Source organism: Melanostigma gelatinosum (genome assembly GCF_949748355.1).
Source record: "Melanostigma gelatinosum genome assembly, chromosome: 7".
Taxonomy (NCBI): domain Eukaryota; kingdom Metazoa; phylum Chordata; class Actinopteri; order Perciformes; family Zoarcidae; genus Melanostigma; species Melanostigma gelatinosum.
Window position 1 is genome coordinate 21582517 of NC_136640.1, and position 18131 is coordinate 21600647.

The 18131-nt window shown below is 45.3% G+C and overlaps 5 protein-coding genes across 6 annotated transcripts; all 5 read left to right on the top strand.

The window, feature by feature from the left end:
* Positions 1 to 1196: 1196 nt before the first annotated feature.
* On the top strand, positions 1197 to 16651 carry LOC306779802 (claudin-4-like; the record flags this gene model as incomplete). 2 transcript variants are annotated; one of them, XM_079271813.1, is made up of 2 exons in its annotated part: positions 1197 to 1288; positions 15989 to 16651. In XM_079271813.1, the coding sequence occupies exon 2, from the start codon at positions 16016 to 16018 to the stop codon at positions 16649 to 16651; it is 636 nt and encodes a 211-aa protein (XP_079127939.1). In that variant the 5' UTR covers positions 1197 to 1288; positions 15989 to 16015. The 2 variants fall into 2 exon arrangements, with proteins under 2 accessions (XP_079127939.1, XP_079127938.1); XM_079271812.1 differs by lacking the exon at positions 1197 to 1288 and adding an exon at positions 13323 to 13466 and having other exon boundaries at positions 16010 to 16651.
* On the top strand, positions 2434 to 3479 carry cldna (claudin a). The gene has a single exon (XM_079271816.1). The coding sequence runs from the start codon at positions 2531 to 2533 to the stop codon at positions 3152 to 3154; it is 624 nt and encodes a 207-aa protein (XP_079127942.1). The 5' UTR covers positions 2434 to 2530; the 3' UTR covers positions 3155 to 3479.
* On the top strand, positions 4535 to 5880 carry LOC306779803 (claudin-4-like). The gene has a single exon (XM_079271814.1). The coding sequence runs from the start codon at positions 4546 to 4548 to the stop codon at positions 5179 to 5181; it is 636 nt and encodes a 211-aa protein (XP_079127940.1). The 5' UTR covers positions 4535 to 4545; the 3' UTR covers positions 5182 to 5880.
* Positions 7541 to 8711, top strand: cldnf (claudin f). Its single transcript, XM_079271810.1, has one exon. It carries the CDS (start codon positions 7588 to 7590, stop codon positions 8341 to 8343), a length of 756 nt encoding a protein of 251 aa, XP_079127936.1. The 5' UTR covers positions 7541 to 7587; the 3' UTR covers positions 8344 to 8711.
* On the top strand, positions 9632 to 10808 carry cldne (claudin e). The gene has a single exon (XM_079271815.1). It carries the CDS (start codon positions 9704 to 9706, stop codon positions 10328 to 10330), a length of 627 nt encoding a protein of 208 aa, XP_079127941.1. The 5' UTR covers positions 9632 to 9703; the 3' UTR covers positions 10331 to 10808.
* Positions 16652 to 18131: the final 1480 nt, after the last annotated feature.

Sequence of the window (18131 nt, forward strand, 5' to 3'; positions counted from 1 at the left end):
TCTGCCAATGACTTAAGAACACACGACAAGATTCACCAAAAACAAAGCTCTGTTTTAAAGCGTCTGTTCATCTGACTTTTTCCCCCTCCATTGTGCCGTAGCTCTGCCCTTTATAGACTGTACCAGGATAGTTGAAATAACGGAAGCGGCCAAATGAGGAACTGAGTCTCCTACGGTCAGAACACAAACCCACAGTCTGTCTGACTTGCACGGCATCCGTTTTGGCTTGTGTGTGTGTGGCTGATATTAGCCCAGATCTGACTCGCACACATTTATCTGACACTCTCATTCAGACAAACATCAGATGGGATCTGTGGCAGAAATGACAGAGAGCATTCCATCCAAACAAACATGGCTGAAGTGTAGAAAAGCTAAATATGAATATGAATATGAATATGAATGAAGACACCTGAACACTTGTTTGAACTGCAGGCTGATGTTTCAGACTGACTCAGCCAGTTTTGACTGAAGGGTTGGACAGCTGAGCCAGCCGTTACCCGCTATGTCTGGGCTTGCCCCGAACGACCTGCTGGCATTTGTCACTTTGGCTCCCTCTGGCATTTTCCCACGGCTGCTGGAGTCTTTTCACCCGCTGCCGCAGACTTTGCACCGCGCAAAGTTGCTCTCGATGGAGGAACTCAAGCGCTTTTTTCATTCGTTTTCTGGCACCAAACACGTATCCACGCCCTTCATTTTGCATAAGCAGCTGCATGTGGAATGAGTTTATTTTACTGTCAGTCTGATTTGAAAAGACTTTTAATTCCTCAGCGGATGCAGCTTGCTTTGTAGGTGTGCTGAAGTTGCTGCATGTTGACGATGTGCGAACGTTTCAAAGACATGAGACTATAATCTCACCCCGAAACCATCTCTCCTCAGATTCCTAATTGTGGAAATTCCTCCCTGCCTCCTTGTGTGTGGAACCCAATCTCCATAGCCAGGCCCGAGTAGCTTTAATGACCCTACCTCGGATAAAGTAGAGGCATTATGGTCCTAACGGCAGTTTTGGCCCTTAAACACTGCCTCCATTCATTTCTGAAACAATCAGATTCTCTCCCCACCCTCTACCTCTCTTTGCCCCCTCTCACCGGTCCCTCCGTTTGCAACAGTGTGTCAACAGGAATCACTTGGCGTAGTGTCTGCCGTTTCCCCCCAAACATCTGCCTCCTGATATCCTCTCACTGCTGTGGCAAAGCTGTCGATAAGTCAAGTGGGACCCCGGGACTGCAGAGCGCACCGACGGGAGGAGGCTTGCGACCCTTCAGCCTTTAAGGACTGACATCACTGCAAGGTCGGCTTTATTGTCTTGGTTTTTTCACCCACTGCACATGCTCATATCACGTACCGTGGACAATTGTTTTGTTTTCCATTTTTAATGGATTATTATTATGCTCATGTCTTTGTTTTCTACTCATTACCAGAGTATTGTCATGGGCCAACGATGCTCTTCTGTTACTCATCTGTGCGAGTGAGCCTGTTTAAATCAGTGTAGGATCCAACATGCACTTGATTCTTATACATTTCTACAATGAATGTGTTTTTTGGGGAATTAGGACTGATTAATAAGAGGATGATCGGAGCATTTCGCCGACCAGCTGCATTTTGTGGTTCATAGTAAATCAAAGTCACTTATTTATGATGGACAAAAATGTACAATATGCTGCGTTTCTGTGACGTTCAGCGGTAATAAAATAGCTGCAGTAGAGACTAATCTAGTCATATTCACAACAGCGGACTTTATTAAATGCTGTATGCCAAATATTTAATCATAAGACTAAGAAATAATAAATAACGGGTTATGCTGTTGCATACTTATTCTGACATACATTTTCACTTGTGCAATTTTCAGTGTGCGCGATTGGGCGACTGAGGTCGTTTGTGTATTCCAATCAGTTTGAGACAAAAGGTGGAATACACAAAGGCCGGGTACGACTTCACTTAAACAAGAGTACTGACATCAGAGGGTCAAATGTTTGATGAAAAGCCAGAAGGTCTGAGAACATCTTTGCTGTGTCTCAAGTTCTCAAACACCTGCTCTCGAAAAGTAACATTTTTAGGAAACATTTGGGGACTATTGGAACTCAAAAGTGCAAAGTCTTGAACGGGGAAAGTAGTATTTACAGTCACTGTTACCACAGTACATAACAGAGAACTTGAAAGAAAAAGCAACCTGATGCTGTCTTTGTGGGTGCGGCTGTTGGTATTTTCGGACTAAACCGATTTCAATAGGTGTGAGTCACAGTGTTGTGTTCCACCTGCAATGATTATCCGAATGAGACGAAAACTGACATGATGACACATGCCCATGGGGGGGGGGGGGGGGGGTGTAGTTGTCACGTCACAGCTCCATGCGATGATGTGTGTGTTTGAAGCCCCTCCCGACTTAAACGTATAAAAGACCCACTCAGCCTCACCCAGACATTTACTCTTGAGGATCTCTCGAGCAAGACTTCACTGACTTCCAGAGACACTTTTGGACCATTTTTCCCTTCTTTTGTTTGGGACGACTTAGCAAGAAGCTTCCTGAGGAGACATGGTGTCTGCCAGCTTTCAGATCCTGGGCACCGCCCTGTGCATTATCGGCTGGATCGGGGCGATCATCGTCTGCGTCCTCCCCATGTGGAAGGTGACGGCGTTCATCGGCAATAACATTGTGACGGCGCAGACCATCTGGGAGGGCATCTGGATGACCTGCGTGGTCCAGAGCACAGGCCAGATGCAGTGCAAGGTCTACGATTCAATGCTGAACCTCTCCTCGGACCTCCAGGCCGCCCGCGCCCTCATCATCATCGCCATCATGCTCGGCGTCGTAGCCATGCTCCTCTCCCTCGCGGGGGGCAAGTGCACCAACTGTGTGGAAGATGAGGCGTCCAAAGCCAAGATCGGCATAGCGTCCGGTGTGCTCTTCATCCTCACCGGCATTATGTGCCTCATCCCTGTGTGCTGGACGGCAAACACCGTCGTTAGGGACTTCTACAACCCGATGCTGGGGAGCGCTCAGAAGATGGAGCTCGGAGCTGCGCTCTTCATCGGCTGGGGGGCCTCAGCCATCCTCATCCTGGGTGGTGCGCTCCTCTGTGCCAACTGCCCTCCCAAGGATAACTACGGCGCCAAGTACTCTGCCGCCCGTCCAAACGCGCCCAAGGACTTTGTCTGAGGGAGTAAGAGCCAAAGAGACTGGGGAGAGAAAAAAAAGACTTGAGTCCATGGATTCATGTTGCATTTCAATCTCACAGGGATGTTATTGTGCTCAGTTTAGTTTGCTGCGTTCATGTTGACTTACAGCACTTCAAGGTTTGTCTCATCAGTGCCAAGAGGATATGTGCACCCCGCCCAAACCATGTGGACTGAGTGATGCACGCTTAATCAGTGGGAGTGAAAAACATGTATGCATCTATTGGATTGCCATTTTATTTCAAAATCTGTATTATATGTGACTGTCTGAAACTGTAAATAAAGATTGTTTTTTTTACCAACAAAAATTTGATCGTGCTTTGTTCTGTTCTTCAACATGTCATTAAATCGGCTCAATCAAAAGGACGCAGCACTCCGGTATAGTGACTAAAAACTGTGAAATTCAAAAAGGTAATACAAAAATTCTACATATTATCACGTTGTCCCTAAAATACATCTTAAGTACAGAGTAAAATAAAAAAACCTGATACACTACCCTTTCTGTAGTGTAAGTAGACAAAGACGTGTAAAAAAACAACTAAACCTGATTGAGACAACTTTATAATACAACATCCTCATGTACAAATCAACAAAACACTCTAATTTAGGACAACCCTGTATTAGACATCATCAACATCAATCAGATCAGACTTCCTGTACGGTCCTCATGAATTATGAGATGCAGGTTGACTTTTTCATTTTTTTTTTTTTACAGGAAACTTGTGTCTAATGTCTGAGTCATTACCAGTCCAACACTGCCCCTTGCTGTAAAAATAAGTAAATAACACTTCGAGCAGTTTCACGCACATGATCATGTGTAAACACACGGGTAACAATACTTGCACCTGCACATTTCTTAAACATAGAACAAACGTGACTCCATAACACAGAGGTTGGATCCAGTTTTCCTCTTGAACATGTTGGGTGTATACAATATTTACAGCACAGACTCCATTTCTTGGAACAAGTGGTTTGGTTACTCACGTGTTGTGTTACTGTAATTAAACTGTTGTGAATGTGTGAAATTAGAAGAAGCCTCATTTCTCAGTATTCCTGAACTGTATGTGATCATGGCTAAACTTTGTACTTTGAAATCTTCCTCAATTCGAGAATAAAGGGTTTGTGGATGAGGACATCTTTCTTTTGTCTGCCCTTGAAGCTTTGTATTCAGGCAGGTCAGCGCTACTAAAGGTCACGGGTCTCTGTTTGTGTGTAAACTCCTCTTAGCCAATAGGAGCTGAGGACTGTGGTATCACATACCCTCATGCCTGTGTCCTCTTCTTCTCAGACAACAACCTATAAATACGAGCTCGCCTCGTCCCACCCGTCTCCCTTCTTGGACTTTTTAAAGAGCGAGGAACAAAGCCAGGCATAATGGTTTCTCAGGGGATTCAGATCATCGGCATATCGATGGCCTTGGTCGGCTGGTTCATGGTCATGGTGGTGTGCGCCCTGCCCATGTGGAGGGTCAGCGCTTACATTGGGGCCAACATCATCACGGCGCAGACCATCTGGCAGGGCATGTGGATGAACTGCGTGGTGCAGAGCACGGGCCAGATGCAGTGCAAGGTGTACGACTCCATGCTGGCGCTGCCCCGGGACCTGCAGGCCGCCCGCGCCATGGTCATCATCTCCATCCTGACGGGGGTCGTCGGGGTGATCTTGTCCATCGCCGGCGGGAAATGCACCAACTGCATCGAGGACGAGCGGTCCAAGGCGAAGACCTGCATCCTGGCTGGCGTCTTGTTCATCGTCTCCGGTCTGCTCTGTCTCATTCCGGTCTCCTGGTCCGCCAACAGCATCGTCAGCAACTTCTACAACCCGATGCTGATCGATAGCCAGCGGTACGAGCTGGGGGCGGCGCTGTACATCGGCTGGGCGGCCGGCGCACTGCTGCTCATTGGAGGCGGGCTGATGTGTTGGAACTGCCCGCCCAAACACGAGCACCCCCGCTACTCGCCCAAGTTCATCCCCGTGAAGTCGGTCTCCACATCAAGAGAATACGTGTAAGATGGGCAGCGCTTCCTACATGGACTTTCCGCGGGAATTGCAACCGACAGAAATGACTTCAAAATAAAATCGTATATTCACCAGCAATGTAAATGTAGCTTGAAATCCCACGCTTGCCACAGGCTGAAACCTGAGCTTTGGTTGCTGTTAGCGGGTTGTGTCAAAGTGACCTTTCTCACAGCGGACATCTTGTCTTAGTCAAGCGAGTGTAGCTGACAGCGTAAACAATGACTGCATCCCGTTCAGCCGAGCTCTGGGTTTACTGTCGCACCTCGATGGACGGGATCGTCAACTCTATCTTCTCCTGCTGCAATGAGAGAAAATGTTTGCTGTGAAAACAGTCCGTCCAACACCCAAAACAGGAAGTTAGCTTTTGTTCATGCCTCAGTCTGACATTTCAAAATAGAAGAGCCTTTTTAAAGGAAATGTGAATCCACGTTGTGTACCCCTGGTTGATGAGTAACTAAGATTTGAATCATGATCATAATGAATCTGTGTAAATATTTAGTCAGATTGTTGTAAGGATTTCTCAGTGTAATTATCTTTGTTGTCGTTCTGATGGTAACATCTCAACAAACAAAAAAAGGCAGAAATACTTCATGCAAGCATCTGGGGTGTCAGTAATATGTCAACATTTTAGGTGAAGGAGAATCTGTTATATCTATATTTTACTATATTTCTATATTTCTATCTGTTGTCATTTTCACACAGCTTGTGTCTCTGGATCTTTTAATATTGTGTTACTGTAAATAAACTCCATACTAACTGGATGATCACTGTTTACTTACCTCTGAGAAGCATGTAACAGAGATTAATAAAGAGGGAAGCGGTAGAATAATCAACATGACGCGGTAAGCTGAGGAGATGACTATGCACCAATGCAGCGGACATGAATTAACACGAATGTGTCAGGAGTTACTGCTGTGATGTGGTTCTCCCTGGAGAAAGTGATGGACGATAAATCACCTCCTTAAACAATACAGTTTTAAGTAGTTTGGGGTACAGGTTCAAGACTGCCATCGCGTCTGTGGGTCGCTTTGTCTCGTGCGAGCATCCGGATGATGCTCAGCAGAGACATGACATGTTTATGGCTTGTGATCCGTCTCCTCTTAGGAAAACATGTTTTCAGCCACCTGTTCTTTAAAGCCTAGAAGGAAACTGGCATTCATTCAAAAAAAAGCTGAGGGCGTTCTACAAAAGCAGGTGAATAACTTCCTTATTCAGAGAGGAGTTTAATCTAAAGTGAACCGTTTGAGTTGTATAACCTGTAGCGCTTTTAAATGTTTGGTTTATGGCAAAGTAATAAGTTCACGAAACACTGGATCGTAGTTTGGAAATGATTGCCTGTGCAGTATCACATTACTGGATAAGGTGTGTGAAAGGTGGTGTCAACAGTTTGTTGACCTGACACAGGTATTTGTTTCAGGATCTAGTTTGCTGAGACTTGACTGGCGTCCTGTGTCTCATCACTGCAGCACGGTGATTGTTGTTAATACTGAAACCGATGTCCTCTGCTCGGGGCTGAGTCTGGAATGCGTCTCATGTTGATCTTTGCAGGGGCCATGTTAAGGTCTGCTTGCTGTCCTTGCAACAAAGACCAGGTCATTCTGTGTGTCTTGTGTCCGATCGCTGTTTGCTTTGTGCATCATGATTTTAGCCTTCTTTTTATTTGAGTGATCTTAACAAACCAAGTGCGTCTGCTCTGGTTGTATTATGTTACATTACTGTGGTTGACAGCTGAAGTTCAGTGATTCAACAGAATGGCTCAACACATTTTATCTTTAAAGAAGTGGAACCACACCATTTAGTGACACAATGATCCCACTTTGCGGAGGGAATAAAGAGGCTTTCCTTTTAAAAACAACAGTGTCAATTTGACATTTTCTTTTCTGAACAATAGAAACCAACTCTTAAAATTACAACATGACCTTCATAGTGAAAAGAGATCATCTTATCTTTCACTCTTCTCAGTTGCAGTTGCCTTAGGATGCGACTCTGATTATAAATTAGCACATGAAAGAGGCTGTTTGTGAACAATCACCGGGAAGCTACGTAATTTGATCGTTTGCCATCTTTCACAGCCTGAGCGGGTTTCAGGACCTTTTGAAGTCCCTAAGTGGCTGCAACTCTATCCAATAACCACATCCTCACTGCAGGCAAATCTGCATACGAGAGTGCACTTTCAAAGACCAAAAGCACGGCAGTGTTGAACAGAAATGGGTGGCACTCCTCTAGCTCGAGCAAACGGAATCTGGTTTGGCCAGAATAACTCACCTGACGACGCGACAGCCCTCCTCCTGTGCGTTTCTCCAACAAACAAGTGAGACAGCTGCATCACTCTGAAAGAGGACCAGACCCGTGCGCTGAAACTCTCTTCTCTCCTGCCGCAGACAAAGCCTATTCACCATGGGGAGGATTGGCAAGGAGGTGGCAGGTCAGATCATAAGCTTCATAGGCTTCATTGGGGTGGCGGTGACCACTGGGATCCCCATGTGGAGAGTGACCTCCTTCATTGGAGCCAACATCGTGACGGGCCAGGTCATTTGGGACGGCCTGTGGATGAACTGCGTGATGCAGAGCACCGGGCAGATGCAGTGCAAGCTGAACGAGTCTCTTATGAGTCTGACCAGGGACCTGCAAGCCGCCCGAGCCCTGGTCATCATCTCCCTCATCTTCGGCTTCATCGGCATCCTGCTCACCTTCGTCGGGGCCAAGTGCACCGGCTGCCTGGACAAGGATTCTTCAAAGGCCAAGGTGGTGATCATAGGCGGCTGTCTCGTCATTGTTTCCGCCGTCCTAGTCCTGATCCCCGTCTGCTGGTCCGCAGCCATCACCATCACAGACTTCCAGAACCCCTTGACCGTTGGGTCACAGAGGAGGGAAATTGGAGCCTCAATCTACATCGGCTGGGCCGCTGCTGCGCTTCTTCTGATCGGTGGGATCACCCTAACCACGTCCTGCCCTCCTCAAAAGGCCACGTATGGATACCCAGGGTACCCACCAGCACCGATGTACCCTTACGCAGGCCCAGGGGTAAACCCGGCAGCGTACGGCCCTGTGTATGCGCCCGTATCCAGCCAACCGTACACAGGAAGTGGGTCATATTTACCTAGCAAACCTTATGCAGCACCAACCGCATACTCTGGTAGACAATACCGCTAAAATCTGACCGGACAGGAGGAGGATAAAGACTGAGATTTCTGCCAGGATGACTTCAGTAAATTCTTATGCCATTATTAAGTAAAATTGCATCAAAATACTCATTGTATTTCTAGAGCATGGTATGTATTCCAATGCATTGTTTGGATGTATAATGAAGCCACTCAAACAAGCCCTGTGACCTTTTTGGATATTGTCAATCTGTCATGAAATGTTTTCTCTTTTGGATTGATTCTGTGCTCTAAAGTAGAAATCTTCTCACTTTATGAAGTCTTGATGTCAGATGAATATTATGTCAACATGGCTGTGTGCGCTGAAAGTTGCATTGCTTTTCACTGTTTCCAGGAAGTCACTGTCCATATATTTATTTTCGTGTCACGCAGAGCGGATTTTGTAAAAATGATGATTTGTGATGTTTGTTTTCTGTAAATGCATCTTTATTTTCAAAGATTTTCATTAAAATATTTGTTGTATTTTCACATATCTGTTTGTGGAGTCATTATCACAACATATTGTCACTGTGTGTTATGACCCTCGTGTGTCTGTGGGAGTGGAAGGCGAGAAATTATATTTAAAAGAAGCCAATCTAAATGTCCCTCTATAAATCTAAAAATATTATAACAAAGAATTTTCCAAAAGAAAAAAATATATATTTAAGTTTAATCACTGTAATTTCACTGTAACCCGTAAAGAGCTTATTCAAACCTCAAATACACAAAGAAACAAAATAAATAAACCTTGTGAAAATAAAGACAAAATACAAAAAAGACATTATTGTCTTGATCCAATCAACTGTTTTATTGATCAGCGTGAGTTCTGTCCTTCTGATGTGGAAAACCCCCAAATAAACCAATCACTGGAATAGTATGTCGCATATGGTGAGGTAATGAGTAAACCCATAAATGGAGGCTCCTTCCGTTGACATCTGACTTCCCGGTGATACTCCCTCCCACGTTGGGCCTTCTTTTTAAACCTGGTACAAGTGACTGGACCTGATCTTTTGGTAACGTGTCCAATCAAAGGCTGGCCACTGGCTGAACATTGTTTCGATTAGCAATGCGGTGCATCTTTACGAGCTTCATTTACATCGTCGTTTCAAGCGGTTGCCCATCTCATCGAAACTACTGCCTGTCAGCTTACAGGTCATGTCAAGAATCTGGTTGGGCAGGTAAGTCATTCAGCGGACTGGTTTCATGTCAGGGGGAAAGAGCATTGTGACTCCGCCTGCTGCAAAGACATCTTTATAAGCGAAGGAAACGCTCAACCGTCTTTATTCAACCTCACAACCCGAGCTGAGCTGACCTGCTCCTGAAAAACTTCAACTCTTCTGCCGCCATTCGAGTGACTCAAACTAGACCTCATCATGGTGTCAATGGGACGACAGATGCTGGGCTTCGCCCTGGGCATCATTGGCTTCCTGGGGACCATCATTGTGTGCGCCCTGCCCATGTGGAAGGTCACAGCCTTCATCGGAGCCAACATTGTGACGGCGCAGGTCATCTGGGAGGGCTTATGGATGAACTGCGTGACGCAGAGCACAGGACAGATGCAGTGCAAGATCTACGACTCCCTGCTGGCTCTACCCGCGGACCTCCAGGCGGCCAGGGCCCTTGTGGTCATCGCCATCATCGTCTCTGCTTTTGGGGTCATCTTGGGTGTCATCGGAGGCAAGTGCACCAACTTCGTGGACAACGAACACTCCAAAGCCAAGGTGGCCATTGCCGCTGGGATCGTCTTCATTTGCGCCGGCGTTCTTATGCTCGTCCCCGTCTGCTGGTCCGCCAACACCATCATCAGGGATTTCTACAACCCCCTCCTGACCAACGCCCAGAGGAGGGAGCTGGGGGCCGCGCTCTACATCGGCTGGGGCACAGCTGGGCTTCTCATCCTGGGTGGTGCCCTCCTCTGCAGCTCCTGCCCACGCAAAGAAAGCCCAGAGTATCCGGTCAAGTACGCCAAGTCCGCAGCCACCAGCCGAGAATATGTCTGAGAGGTCTGTTCTCCTGAAAAAAAGACTTCCAATTATCTTAGTTTTGATGAGTAATCCTCCTTCGTTGTGATTTTCTGAAAGCACCACAACTTGTGTCTCACTTCTTTTCTTTTCTTGAAGTGACTGAGAGACTGAGAACAGATTTTGGGAGAAATTCTGATTTCACTGAGGCAAGAGAACGTGTTTCTTGCTGAACAAGAACCAGCACAAATAATGTGGTGTGAAGAAGAGAATCTCCCAGCAGCATGCTGATTGGACTGAATGAGAGTCGTTATATATAAAGCTTGTATCAAACCTATCTCTTGTCTGTAAATGCAAATTGAAGCTGTGATAGAACGATGTTAATGGTCAACGAGAGCTATGATAGAAGGAAGCTTGTACAGTACCCTTGATGCTTTGTGAATTTACTGTATAGAATATTTTACACATATCTTTGTTCAAATGCAATGACTGTTTTTATTTTATAAAACATTTGCTTCAGACATTCTTTTCTCTGCCTATTTGTTGAGCTTTTGTCCAGTTCTTTTTGCTGTTTACGTTCACAATTATGGTTCTAAAGTTGACGGTCTAGAGCAACTTAAAATGAATGCAAAAAAATAGAGCTGTGAGACTTGACTCGGGTCAGTAAGCAGTGAGTTATTGTAAGCATAACATTCACAAATGTTGGCCAGCTGACAGAAAGGAAGCTGCATGTTTCTGACTGATCACATGTATTCTTAGAAACGCAGTGTTTACTGGGGAATAAAATAGTCATGGTTTAGAATTCAAAGACGTCACAAATGAAGAGTTGAATGAAGCAGGAGAGAGAGTGTGACCACAAAGTGTGTTCAAAAACATTCCAAGGTGGAGTCGAAATCTTCACGTACACGGTTAACTAGTTCAACCAGTTGTACAGTGTTGAGTGCCAGTCACAACTTTGTCACATCGTTGGCTGCAGTGTGTCAGTTTAAATGCGGATAAAGAGCCATACCCATACTGCACCAGCATTCAAACAATCTGAATTAATACGCATTTGCTTCGATTTGCATCAAGAAAAGACTAAATGCATGATTGATGAGCACATTGGGACTAAAAGTCAACAATGGTGTTTGAGGAGGATAAGGCTGCCGTTGTTTCCACATTTTTGCTGTTGCTAATCCTAAGAAAAGGCCTGAAGGAAACATGTCCTAATACTCTCTTACGTCCCTCCTCATGGCACTGCAGGCCCAAGCACACTGGCTTCTAATGACGTAAATCTTAGAACATGTTTCACAAATGTACAGTGTACTTTTAATTGACAATAAAGTGAAATAATTGACAAGCTGGGCTCTGTCGTTTTTAGCAAATATTCCTCAAACATGAATAAATTGTGCTTGTGAATATTTATCCATCTGGTGCTTTTGTGTGTTTAAAGCATGCATGTGGGATTGACTCGAAGTAAATCTGCAGCGCGCATGTTCATCGTAGTAAAGAAATGATGGAAACACAAAAGGAATTTCCAAAAAGGATAATCAACAAAACTAACCAGCTGGCTTCAAGGTTTATCAGCTTTGGGCACACATCCCATGTTTTTAAATAGCATGAATACATTGTCACAATAATGACATCATAGAACAACAGAGCGGTCTCAAAGGAGCCCCACCTGTTCATTTCAGCGTTTTTACACCCAAATTTGGTGACGAGTAGCAATGATAGGGGTCACTTTCTACCGTGTTGTACAATATTTGTACTCTTTACAAATATCTACACTGTTTTTTATCACAGTGGATGCGGTAAAAAAATGTTTGATACTGAACAATAAAAACAAACCTTTACAAATTGACCTTAACTACAAAAACTCAACATTTTACTGTATTAAAAGAGGCATGGGTCCCTTACACAAAGTACGATCAGTATGTCAACCTCATAGTCATTGTGTCACTTCAAATACAATGCTTTGATGAGTTAAGCGGAAAATGTATAATTGTCCAATAGAGACTTTCCTGTAAAACAATGACGTGAATGTGTTTATGTTCAAGTGACGAAGCCCTCTGGTGTGTATGAGGACGTCAGGTGACTTTAACACGGGTCACCGCCGTTCATTTCTCATTCTTCGTTGGTTTCGTTAAATCATAATTACCATCATCGTGTCTGAACCACATCCGAGAGTAGAAGTTAACTCTGTGTTTCACTGGAACACACCCTGTTTTTAAAAAAACCTGGTTTCACATTCCTGACTTACCCTCTGCCATCAGAGGGAGAATCTCACTGAACCTGTTCTGGAGCAATGACTGTGTGCAAAACTCAGTGATGCCACTAGACAATGGAACAAAAGCATCACTGTAAATAAGCAGTGATTCAAAAATGAGTTTCTGTCATTTAAAAAAAATAAAACTGAAAGCTAAAAATAGTATTTCTTCTTCAGTGTAAAATGCCTTTTTAAGTATGTTGCACCTGATGATCCAAGCTGTGTATTAGTGACTCTGAGCTAAATTAAAAGCAACTTACCACGTAAAGGTGTTATTATTTCAACAGACAGATGCACATAAATACTGTGGCTGCTAATGCAGAGCAGAAGTTTACAGTCGAACATCTTGCTTCTGTGACCAATGATATTTCAGTTTGATACGTTTCACTCACAACCAGAGGTGATTTATTTTGACTTCATCTTGTCAGTGTGTATGTGGAGAATGGTCCCTGTTGACCTTAAACCCTTGCCAGACTTCCTTTCAGTAAAGCCTCATGTCAACACGACTCAAACACTCCCTTTGCTCTGTTTCACACGTTCAATCCGCCTACAAGTGAGTGAATTCTGTGCCACACATGTCTTTTTCCTTGTTGAGAGTACCAACAAAGCCTTTTTGCAACACGATCCTCATCTCCGTCCAGGAGAATAAGTGAAGCCCCAACCTTTTTATTGTCCCGCCGCACAAAGAATCCTGCACGGCTGGTATTCTTTCCGCCGTGTCCTTCATAGCTTGGCTTTCACGCCTCCCTTTCTTCATTCTAATTCTGCCTCAGATGAACGTAAGCACCCGGTCGGCTCCAGATACTCTCTCAGAGACAGGCTTGGAGAGGGAAGACGATGGCTTCCATGGGGATGCAGATGGCGGGGTGCGCCATGGCCCTGCTGGGCTGGATCGGGGTGATCATCATCTGCGGCGCGCCCATGTGGCGGGTCACGGCCTTTATCGGCAGCAACATAGTGACATCCCAGGTCATGTGGGAGGGCCTCTGGATGACCTGCGTGGTCCAGAGCACGGGCCAGATGCAGTGTAAGATCTACGACTCCATGCTGGCTCTGAGCACCGACCTGCAGGGGGCCCGGGCCCTGACGGTGGTTTCCATCGTCACGGGCATCGTGGGGATCTTGGTGGCGTTCGCCGGCGGGAAGTGCACCAACTTCATTCCAGAGGAGAGGGCCAAGGCGAGGGCCTCGGTGGCAGCAGGCGTGGTGCTGATCATCAGCGGAATCCTCTGCCTTGTCCCCGTTTCGTGGACAGCCAGCAGTATCATAAGGGACTTCTACAACCCCTTGCTGGTGGACGCCCAGAAAAGGGAGCTCGGGGCCTCTCTGTACATCGGCTGGGGGGCCGGGGGGCTGCTGGTCTTGGGAGGAGCGCTTCTGTGTGCCAGCTGTCCCCCCAAGGAGGATGACACCCCCTCTGTGAAGTACCTCCTGAAGAAGCCTGGAGGAAACGGCAAAGAGGATTCAATCCAATCTTTTATACCGGACAAGACGTACATCTGACATTTCTAAAGGGACGAAGAGAAGTCTGGTTCACGATGTCGTCTTCAAGAAGTAAAATCAGCGCTGGAGTTGAATCAGTTGCTGTGAAACATAAAGAAAAGGGACACACGCACAGACAACCCACAATGAAGGAAATACGCACTTTGTACTTATTAAGATATTAAGAGTATCACTCTTTGGATGTTTGAAGAAGCTCTCTGTCTGACATGGCTTTGAATATTGTTGGTAATGAACATTCATACGGTGGTAGTTTAAATTGTAGAAACTGTGTTTTATATCTTTGAAAAATGGATTGTTCACTTGGCACTTTGTACCTTTTTGTCCTTTTTAACATTGCAATTCTATTTTTTCACAATAAATGACTCTCCATTGTAAGTTTTGCTTCTCTCACGGTTTTTGATTATGCAACTTTGGAAAAAAAACAATAAACAGCACCCGTGGTTCTTTAACAGCAGAGAACCTGTTGGACAGGTTTACCAGAGAAAGGTGGTGACTCAGCGACTTGCTATCCTGTTGGCCGATCTTCAGTAAAGCATGACCTGCTTTCAAAAGTCAACGTTTGCAACAGAAACACTGGTAAACCTAAACTAAATAACATAAATGATATTGATTAAAACAATTAAAAGGGTGTTATCTAAAAACACAAAAGGTAAAACAATTCATGTTCCATGTTCTTGTACATTTTTCTTGAGAATCTTAAATATTTGGGTTTGAAAGTTTCTGAAAGATGGCTTTGATTTGAGGTGTTGTTAGCTCACGTGCGATCAGGCTGCAGATCAGAGAGACGTTGGGGAGGGTCAAATGAGTCCAAAGTCTCAGGAAGAAGAGCGTTCCTGCTTCCTCAGAGACTTTCTGCTCTGAGCGTAACGAAGGAATACAAATAGTTGTTGATGAGTATCAACGAGGTCTACATCGATTACCCCGGACTCACTAGAGGTCACTGAACAAGTTAAAAGCGATTGTTTCTTGTGAAGACCATCCATTACATATATCGTTCACGACCTCTCAGGCGTTGATGTTACATCACAGTAGTTTGGTTCAGTGTGGCTTAGATTTGGATGTCAGACATTAATCCCAACCCTTTCATGGTGTTAGTGAAATACTTACTTCTTTTCCTTTTTCCTCCTTGAACAACTCACTGCGATCACATAAAATACACAATGCAAAGTTTTGACCCGAATAAGACATTTATGAGATTAATTATTCAAAAGCACATTGAGACCTACAATAAATGCACAAATGTAACGGATAAAGGCCGTTTTACTTGTTGTCAGACGTTACTGTCCCTTTCGCTTTTGGTCATGAAACATTTTGACGTTGATTTTTTTTTTGTCTAAAATATATTCTTAAATCTAAAAGATCTGTAAAAAATCTAAGTGTTGTAATTCTCCTGCAAATATTAGGTAATTCTGCAACACCACATAAACATTGTGATTCAATAAAGATCGTTGATTTAACACTGAATATTCAAAATCGCTTTGATGGCATATTGTAATTTCACGTGGGCAACTATTCTGTAAGAGAAAAAGAAACTTGATATACATTTCTTTCTTCTTTTTGTAAATCGCAAACCTTGATTTTTGAGATATCTTCTCAAATTAAAAACCCAGATTCTTCCCTTGAATGTGTTGCCTCCAGTCAATGCACAACCTGACTCCTTGTCATTGTGACATACTGCAACCTTGTGGCCATTTGCCTCCATGGCTCGAAAACAATTCCTACATTTCCATCCAATGACATCCGTTACAGAACACAACCTGAGATTTACAGAGAAGTATCTCTATGGCTGTTCCCATCACATCTGATAATAATGAACCCAGTTTACCTGCACAAAGACACTTTGTACCATCATACCTCATATTTCCTTTGTTTACATGATTCCTCGTTGTGGGTTGAAATGAAAAGCCATACATGAACATGATTCTGTTCCTCCCTCTGTGTCCCGCCAGGGTGTGAGAGGGTCCCCACGCTGTCCCATGGCCGTGCAGGAGCTGGGCATCAGCCTGTCCATGATCGGCGTCGCCGGGACCATCCTAATCTGCGCCCTGCCCATGTGGAAGGTGACGGCGTTCATCGGCACCCACCTGGTGGTCATGCAGGTGTTCTGGGAGGGCCTGTGGATGACCTGCGTCAGCGAGTACACCGGTCAGATGCAGTGCAAGCTCTACGACGCCCTGCTGGACCTGTCGCCGGATCTGCAGGCGGCCCGCGGCCTCATCTGCATCGGCCTGGTGCTGGGGTGCCTGGGCTTCCTCGTCTTCCTCCTGGGGGGGCGCTGCACCAACTGCCTGGGCCACCCGAGGCTCAAGGCGCGGCTGGTGCTGGGCTCCGGGGCCGTCTTCTGCCTGGCGGCCCTCGCCACCGTGGTCGCCGTATCCTGGACGGCCAACTCCGTCATCAGGGACTTCCACAACCCGCGCGTCCCAGAGGTGCTGAAGAGGGAGCTCGGGGCGGCCATATACATCGGCTTCGTGGCGTCCGGGTTGCTGTTCTGCGGGGGGGCCATCCTGTGCACGAGCTGCCCCCCACAGAGGGCCGGGTTCCCCTCCGGCGGGTACACACCGGCCAGGACTCCCACGCGCAGCAGCTACGCCATCAAGAACTACGTGTGAGGGCTGAGAGCACCAACACGTCACCGCTGAAGGATAAATGTATTGAACCGTGTGATGTAATGCAATCGGCCAGATGTAGATAGTGAAAAACAAAGCGTGTTTCAAGACATGAAAGGACTCTAAAGGTATGCTTTGGAGTTCATTCTAATATGTTGTCCTTTTTCTTCGGGGTGAGACGTGTAGATTTGATCGTCATCAAGACCAGGTCTTGACCTTCCTTAAGGCCCAGACCAGTGATCGTAGCTCTGCTGTCTCTTCATAGAATCCTGCATCAAGGGACATGAAGGGAGACGGAGTCCAACACACACACACACACACACACACACACACACCCGGAGGCACGTGTGTAGCATGGCAGGAAAAGGACCATATTTGGTGTTTCCTATTTCTGTACATCCAGCACAGGTTAGACACCCCTTGAAGAGCAACAACACCTTTAGACTTGAGGATGGCGATACATCTTGACCACCCTCTTGTATATTTTGTTTACTTGTATTGTCTGGCTTCTCCTCAAATTCAAGCTTCAATAAACCTTCAGCTAAAGACATCGAGAGTCTCCCGCTGCTTCTTCAGTCTCCAGCTAATCTGCTCGCAAAGAGTTCCATCACACGCTGTGTTTTGCTAATTATTGTAGTGAAACACAATTATCTGTAAAAAATGAATCATAATGTGGATTTCCGTGGTCGTGTCAGAGCCAGAAATACTTTATTAAGTCCGTATGAAGACGGACTTACAAGTTCCCTTCACAACTTAAGGCAGAGAGTGTATTTGTACCCCTGCACCTGCCGCTAATGGCGTCAATCATGTTTGGTGAAACTATAAACGGAGAACATTTTTGCAATGTTCAAAACTTGCGTGCTTGTGATTTGCAACCACAGACTGTACATAAGAAGTGGACGTAGTCATTGTCACCCATTGGTTCGTGATCTGCCGTTTTGAAGCCTCGAGTTCAGCGATTTTGTCGTCGCCATCTTTGATTACGGCCATCGCCATGTTGTCGTTTCTTTTTTGCAAACGATGAACAGAAGTTCCCATATTCGGAATACGTAGTGTGTGACGTAGATACGATGTATACGTCTCTAGCGGCAGCGCCGTGTCAATCACAGTAAACTGGCCTTAAAATATTCTCCTCTTTATGATCTATTTGACTCTAAATAGATCATAATTTACTAAATGAACATCATGTGTATTGAAGAAGACTTGAAACTAGAGATTGAGACATAAACTCGTGATTACAATGTTTACTGAGGGAATAAATCAAGAGAGAAGTCGAGTCATTTTCTCATAGACTTCCAAACAATCAGACTTCTTTTTGCAACCAGAGGAGTCGCCCCCTGCTGGTCAGTAGAGAGAATACAAGTTTTAAGACACTTCCGCATCTGCTTCACAGAACCTGAGGTTGCTGCCTGGAGTGAACACGTGCCAGTTGAAGTCGTAAGTCGGGTTCTATTATGTGTCATTGTTTCTCCACCCACCCATT

Bases quoted from the DNA above. Each gene is read 5' to 3' on its own strand.
- cldna (XM_079271816.1), top strand. From the start codon at position 2,531: ATGGTGTCTGCCAGCTTTCAGATCCTGGGCACCGCCCTGTGCATTATC.
- LOC306779803 (XM_079271814.1), top strand. From the start codon at position 4,546: ATGGTTTCTCAGGGGATTCAGATCATCGGCATATCGATGGCCTTGGTC.
- cldnf (XM_079271810.1), top strand. From the start codon at position 7,588: ATGGGGAGGATTGGCAAGGAGGTGGCAGGTCAGATCATAAGCTTCATA.
- cldne (XM_079271815.1), top strand. From the start codon at position 9,704: ATGGTGTCAATGGGACGACAGATGCTGGGCTTCGCCCTGGGCATCATT.